Below are 7,816 nucleotides of genomic sequence, written 5' to 3'. Positions count from 1 at the left end.
GCTTTGATCCGTACAGTCGTCAATTCTAAGTGTCTCTTCAAGAAAGCGCAATACTACATTCTTGCTCTAGGCGAGTAGCAAAATATACTTTGGGGACTGCTGCAGATGTACTTCCCTTGGAAACTGTTCTCTGTAAATGCCAATGCGCCTAATTCAGATCTAACTGCTCATTAAACAAGTCGTAAGCAGGCGTCAACTTCATCTGGAGCCAATAATGATCTTTAGCATGGGAGCGGTGGTGCATGGCAGCGAATTAGTTAGCGAGAGAAACACTGTGCTCTACAGTCAAAGAACCACTATGGTTGAAAATGCGATGCGCTGGACAGCCGCGCAGTTGCAAGACGTCGCCAGGCTCGGAGGCAGAAATGCTGCAAATAACTTTACTGGAATCATGAAGTTGAGCACGGAGCACGGCTGCGACAACTTCAGGGGGTGCGTGGCAGTCGGTCAAATGCCGACCAGTGCGTTATTGTGCTTGTCGCGCTGACTGAAAAGTTGTGGTGTCTGCTAGAAGATCAGTGGACGCCGAACATGGGTACTCGCACGCAGGTCACGAGAATTTGCAGCAGTAGAGAGGCGTTTTTCTGCGGTCATGTCGACAGGCGTCGACTTTAACGTTTCCGGCGTGGATGGTGTCACTGCGTCTTGGTTTGGTCTATCATCAGGAGAATTTTTGGTAGAGATTTTCGTGGCCAAGCCAACAATAATGACAGTCTCTGGAGAGATATTGCTCAGGGTCTTTACCATTCAAAAAATTGCTGAGCTTTGTCGGGCTTTTGGAACAGCAACTAAAAGCGAGAACAACATGAACCAGGCCCGTTTCGTTGTCAACGCTGTTAAGGCCCGTTTCGTTGTCAACGCTGTTAAGCCTGTACGTGTGAAATAAGAGTACTTTTATGGTAGCGCAGGACGTCAAACGTTTACTAGCCACGGCATCACTGTGCAATTTTTGTATTGGACGTCTGAATCATTCCAGTGCATTTTGCAGTGCAGCTAGTGCCTAAGCATCCATTCGTGGAGCTCAGCGTGCGTGTTAATTCTCTTTTGTTGGAATGTCTTTTTGCACGTCTTTTGTACGGCAGTGTGGTTGTTGTGTGCCTCAAATAGGTCGCCAACTGGAACAGTTTTGGACCGGCTGCGTTGATTCCTCTCATGTGTATCTAGAGGCTGGCAATGTGCGGCTCAGCTGACTTGAATTCAAGGGTGCTGCAACCGTCGAATGTTGCAGTGAAATCGTTTGTGTGATATGTAGCTGTTGTATCGTCCCTTCGCGCCACTTCAGCTTGCGTGTTGCTGCTGCTTTCTTGCATCTAAGTATGTACGTTCAATAACATACGCGATTCAGCGATTTCCTCGTGAATTTAGTAGCCGGCCTTGGACAGTTTCCAGCAGTGGAGTCTTCCATGTGCGAAGCAAATGTTGCCATGAGAAACTGGTTATGCGCATTTCTCGCTGCTGCCCTTGTACATAAGACTTTTGCTAAGGAAGAATTTTTATGAAAGGGATGAAAGTGCTGGGCGTTCTTGTAGGAATAGATGTGGACAGCCAATCGATTGCATGTGCCCAGAGCATCTTCTGCTTGAGTGCTGTGCGCAGAGACGTTTCATACCACAGTTAATGCAAAACAGGCTTGAACATACACTTTAATTCATCAGAAGGAAACAAGAAGTGGAATGCAAGGCAATGCGAGTTCTGAGAGGGGTCTTGCTCAGAACGTTCGTTTTAGCAAAAGCAGACGCCGCACTATATATGCCTCACTGACACTCCTCCTTTTCGCCGCCGGTTGATTCGAAGCGAATTCTCACGGGGGAAAACGTAAATCACGCACACAGATGAATTCTGTCTACTGATATTTCTATTAGCGTAAGGCTGAAACATAAACGTCATACGAAGAAGATTACCTTAACTAATTCAGGGAGAGGCAAGAACATTTCTCACCCTGGGCATTTGAGCTTTGCAAACAAAATTGCAATAGCAACGCGATTTAATTCGAGTAACTGTGTGCAAAAATGGGAATCATACAAAAAATATGAGTGGGGGACTCTTTAAAGTATACGCGCACTTCCGGGCCTTTATTCCACAGGCGAGTTATGTTGCAGCCATTGTACTTCAGTCATTGCAGTTTTCGTCAAACCTTAGTTGCTTAATGCTGGCATCGATAATTGTATTTCATTGTTGCGGTAGAAACGTATTTGAAGCCCACGAAGCAAGACATCAAGGCAACTAACGTCACGTCGAGCTTTGGAAGGCAGCCATATCCACAGAAGGTACGTGTACATCTCTTAAAGTTTCATGATAACCTGGCGTGTATCAGCAATGTGTTGGATTTATATTTCAGAGGTGCGTGCACTTTTCAGAATGATGACGCGTGACAATAGGTGAAGGAAGCCCTTGTGAAAAAAGTCGCACACTGTAGGACAATTCTTAACATGAAGGCTGTGCGCTTAAGCGACGACCAATAGTTAGCAACTGCAAAAGGCACTGAAACGCCAGGCACCTTGATTCGTTTTGCTGCATCATATCATCTCATTTTTTCCTTATGTCGTCCGCTAATTTACACACTTTAGATATGGTTACATATTAAAACACTTCCTTCACTCGTTCAGACCCTCTGTTTACAAATCCCCCGATGCAACTGCAGACGTTGGTGTTGACCATTTGACTTTGCTGTGTCTCTGGAATTTGATGTTTGTGCGGCCAGCCGCAATGCCCGGAGAATACTAAGTGGCACGGCTACTTGAGCTAGATTGTGAGCTTCCCAAACACCTGGTTGCGTACTCGCAATGCACTTCGGCATTTGATGGGTATTCTCGGTAGCCATGTGTCTCTTGGCAGCAGGATTTTGGAGCTGATGCTTGCCCACACGTTTAGTCTTTTATTGGGCAGCACAATGTCGGAGGTAAATTGGGCCTGCGATTTGTCTTTTAGTCTGGCTACTGATCTTGTTCCAGCCGCATTTCCCATATGTCAGACTCACTGCTCGAGCCCTACTTTTCCTCTGCAATTTATGTTTCCGACGCTCCCGTGGTTTTTTGTTTTTCCCCCGTCAGCTTTTTACCACCGTATAACTTCTCAGCATTGATGGTGTGAACATCATCACAAGCAAGATTAAGAACAAAGGCGCCAAGGGTCGCAGCAAAGTCTCAATTGGCAAACCAGGTATTTTCGTGCACAAACAGTTGGTAAGGATTAGTGGAAGCGCACAACGAGAAAGTACAAACAAAGTCTCGCTTGCTCGTGGCCATTCCATCATCTTGCGTGAGTTGCATTTAGCTTGAGTTTCCATGCAAATGGGCACGCTGGCATCGTAGGTGACACACCCCTATCCTGACGTGGGGTTACAACATTTCCTTGAACCAATTCTGTCAGCATCTGTCTCCAAAATACCTTGTTTTATAGTTTGAAGCGCTGCAGAAGTTAAGCCTTGACTGTTGACAGTTAAGCCTTGACAGTGCAACCTTCAGTTGGCAGCTGCGTTTGATGACTTCAACGCAAGTATGAGCGCATGGCCGTCTTCGCGCTTTGCATATCTCAAGAGCTCTGACACAGTTTTGTGCAATAAATATGAAGTGCGACTTGCGCACGGCGGATCCGTCTGATCGAAGGATGTATGTCGCGCGCAAAGAATATCATGGTAAACACTAAAGTACATGGATGCACTCTTCCGGTCAGCAGAGAGCTGCATAGAGCTACCGTTCGTTTTTTTCTATTTCACAGCCGCTGCGCCACCATTTCTGACGAGAGGCAAAACATGGGGGCCTCGAAGCAAGAAGAACTAGAGCTTCAAATTACCTGCATTGAAATTGATCAGGGCGTGAGACATACAGCCAATATCGACGCATCAATGGCAGTCGATAAACGTCTATTCTCTACTCACCGCATATCTGCACTAAAAGAGGATACTCTTTCTTGCAAAATACCGCTGTGCTGTCCGCTTGATTATTTTGTACGATATTCTGTCCGAGGCGTCGAGATGTTTTGCCTTTTGCACCGGGCTAGACACATGGGCGGCGCGCCAGCGATGCTTGCTGTTTATTGAAAGGTTTAACGTTCCTGCTTTTGCTCCATTCAGTCCAGGTGGCTTAGGTCTGTTCCTCTAATTGGAGCATCACATTGTTGTGAAAATACCGGGGCGCCGTTTTTACAGGAAGATATGGTAACGTGTCAATTACTGAAAAATACATACGCTTCGTGGGCTGTCTTGCAACAGTATGTGAGTGCTTCCCACCACGCACATCAAGTGGACAGTGAAGAAAGCTTCACGCATGGTGAGAGGTCGACCTGCTTATCTAGATGGTTTCATGTCAAATAGCCGGCAAGGATCACTCTGTGCATTAACGTATTCGTTGGAGGCCAAAGGGCTGGCGAAGGGTTGTTGGCACAAATTGTGTAACTGCATCCTGCCTAAGTTACACTCTTTGCGCGAATCAATCGCATCGAGCGAATGAGAGCGGGACTTTATAGGAATCGCGCGTTATCGGGCTTTCATAAGTGTGGTACTTCGCAGGCTCTGGAGAAGAGAAGAATTCTCGCAAGCAAACTGCCTTTTCTTCTCTATGAAGAAACAGTACTGGGAGACTGAAGGCGGCTTTTGCTATTCTCTAGACGGTAAGATCAAGAAAAGGGAAGACATGAGCGAATGTTGGAGGAACGCAGCAACGCAGTCTACCGATTACCATAAAGACAGTCACGCAGCGCATTTCTTAAGATTGTTTATCCGTGAGCACACTGCGCACTTCCTCTAATTGTTGGGAAAATGTACACGCGGGCGCCTTTGATGACAAGCCACGGCGGACTCTTTCTGCCAGCACATTTTTTCCAGAAAGCCGTTTTAATGGTTGAAACTTCGCACAAGTTTAGTCATGGCAGTGCAAGCTCCAGCTGGAAGCTGCGTTTTTCGGCAATAAGGCAAGCACTAGCACATAACTGTCATGTTAGTGCGCGTTTTCAATTCCAAAGTGCGTGGCTGATTCCCATACAATGAACAGCATGAATGATATGCGCTTGCTGGTCGCTTTGGTGTGAAAGGATGTACGCAGCATGCAAAAGCTATCGAAGCAAAGGAAAACGCACATGATTGGGCTCCCTAGTTCACCGAAATACGATAATTAGCTGTGAACTGCCCCGCGTATTTTCTCGCACAAGCAGCTCTACAATTTTTGGTGGGGAAAACCGCACCTTCACTGCATGCATGTTTACAATCAGGCAGTATGGCGTTGACTCAACAATGCTGCACGAATGTTAGTTGATAGCCGTTATCTCGGAAGGTGCTGCTTGCATGCACTCAAGCGCAATGTCAATTTTTCAGGAGCCGCTTTGCTGTGTGTCTGTCTACTTTGTGAGGCATTCTGTTCGCTCCATCAAGAAAGTTTTGTCTAGCGTTGAACGCGCACGCAATGTACCGGCAAGCGGTGGACGCCTTCTGACTTACGGCGTGATTTAGCCCCAGTTTCTCCATGCTTTATATTCAGCTTCGGTCTATTTGCTTGACTGGGGCGATACATAACTGTGCAAAAGATAAAAACCCATCGCGACGGCTCTGCCAGGATACCAAAACAGTCACGGCTGACCAGGGGATGCAACGTTGCTTCAGATTGTGTGTTTCGCCCAACGATAGCAAATCTGGCATCATGGCGGGTGCTGCACCTGCTTTTCTGTGAGGGCGCCTATCATATAGCTGGCAAGAATCACTCTGGGAGTTAGCGTATTCATGAAGGTTCATGTTCTCGCGAACGTTTGTCGGCACGAATTGTATAATTAGATCCCAGCTATGTTACCCTATTGCGTGCGTTTACTGCATCGAACGATTAATTGGAGGGCCTCCTAGGAATCGCGCGTCATCGGGCCTTCATAAGTGTGGAGCTTCGCATGCTCTGGAGAACAAACAATTTACCGCAAGCAAACTGGATTTCCCCTTCTATGAAGCAACGATTTTGAGCGCGTCATCGGGCCTTCATAAGTGTGGAGCTTCGCATGCTCTGGAGAACAAACAATTTATCGCAAGCAAACTGGATTTCCCCTTCTATGAAGCAACGATTTTGAGATACTGAAATCATCTGTTATTATTGTTTAGAAGGTAAGCCCAAAATAAAAAAATAAGCGAACGTTGAAGTAACACAGCACCGCAGTCTATTGTTTACCATCAAGACAGTCACGCAGGGCATTTCTTGAGATTGTCCGTGAGCACACTGTGCACTTTTTCTAATTTTTGGGAAAATGCACACGCAGGCGCCTTTGATGACAAGCCACGGCGGACGCTTTCTGGCAACACGTTGTTTCCAGAAAGCCGTTTTAATGGTTTAAACTTCGCACAAGTTTAGTCGTGGCAGTGCAAGCTCCAGCTGGAAGCTGCGTTTTTCGGGAATATGGCAAGCACGAGCTCGTGACTGTCTTCATCGAGCGTTCTCGCAATGCCATGCTGTGTAGGCGTTTCTGATACCATGAATGCCTTGAGCAGTTTGTTCTTGGCTTCCATTTATATGCAGAATGTACGCTCCAGTGTACCTTGTTCACCACTGGAGCATTGTGATTCTCCAGTTGCCTTGTAAGGTAAAAGAAGCGTCACGTGAGGATGTGAATGTCAGCTCCCCGCGAGCGTAGGCCTGAAGATGAGTTTTGCTGCGGAGTGAAGGTACACGAATTGCAAATTGGCTTGCCGAACACCTCTTTTCAGGCCGTGCGACTTACACGTTTTGGCGAGAACATATTTGATTTTGCTAGTGGCCGTCTGTTTTATTTTCTGCTTAGTTGCAAACAAACACAGCCCTTTTGCACGACGCACCTTGTTGCCGGTGTGCCTCTTTTGTAATACACTCTGTTCGTCGCATCAAAAAAGCTTTTTCTTGGGTTGGACGCGCACGCAATGTACCGGCAAGCGGTGGACGCCTTCTAATTCACGGCATGGCTTTGCAGCTGTTTCTCGATTCAGTTCAGAGAGCTTCATTCTGTTGGTTTGACTGCAGCTGCACATTATTATGCAGAAAATAACACATCATAATAGCTATGCCGTGTTGCCAAAATGTTCACTGCTAACCTGGCGATGCTTCTCTGCTTCAGGTTGTGTGTCTCGTGCATCTACAGCAAAAGTGGATATGAGAAAGCTGCTAAGGACTTTTCATTCATGGCGGGCGCTGGACCTGCTTTTCTGTAAGGGCGCCCGTCATATAGCTGGCAAGAATCACTCTGGGAGTTAGCATATTCATTAAAGGTTCATGTTCTCGCGGACGTTGGTCGGCACGAATTGTATAACTAGATCCCAGCTAAGTTACTCTATTGCGTGCGTTTACTGCGTCGAGCGATTAATTGAAGGGCTTCCTAGGAATCGGGCATCATCGGGCCTTCATAAGTGTGGAGCTTCGCATGCTCTGGAGAAAAAACAATATATCGCAAGCAAACTGGGTATCCCCTTTCATGAAGAAACGATTTTGAGAGACTGAAATCTTCTGTTATTATTGTTTAGAAGGTAAGTCCAAGAAGAAAGAAAACATGAGCGAACGTTGAAGTAACACAGCACCGGAGTCTATTGTTTACCATCAAGACAGTCACGCAGAGCATTTCTTGATATTGTTAATCCGTGGGCACACTGTGCACTTTCTCTAATTGTTGGGAAAATGCCTACGCAGGCGCCTTTGATGACAAGCCACGGCGGACGTTTTCTGGCAGCACGCTGTTTCCAGAAAGCCGTTTTAATGGTTGAAACTTCGCACAAGTTTAGTCGTGGCAGTGCAAGCTCCAGCTGGAGGCTACGTTTTTCGGGAATATGGCAAGCACGAGCTCGTGACTGTATTCGTCGAGCGTTCTCGCAATGCCATGCTGA

At 46.7% G+C, this 7,816-nt stretch overlaps 1 protein-coding gene across 1 annotated transcript; it reads left to right on the top strand.

Moving 5' to 3' along the window:
- Window positions 1-298: 298 nt before the first annotated feature.
- Window positions 299-886, top strand: ENH_00015220 (hypothetical protein; the record flags this gene model as incomplete). The annotated part of the gene is made up of 2 exons (XM_013579149.1): window positions 299-432; window positions 550-886. The coding sequence occupies 2 exons, from the start codon at window positions 299-301 to the stop codon at window positions 884-886; spliced, it is 471 nt and encodes a 156-aa protein (XP_013434603.1).
- Window positions 887-7,816: the final 6,930 nt, after the last annotated feature.

This window comes from Eimeria necatrix, genomic scaffold (genome assembly GCF_000499385.1).
Source record: "Eimeria necatrix Houghton genomic scaffold, Enh_scaff1491, whole genome shotgun sequence".
In the NCBI taxonomy this organism is placed as follows: Eukaryota; Apicomplexa; class Conoidasida; order Eucoccidiorida; family Eimeriidae; genus Eimeria; species Eimeria necatrix.
This window is presented reverse-complemented; position numbering and strand designations above follow the sequence as displayed.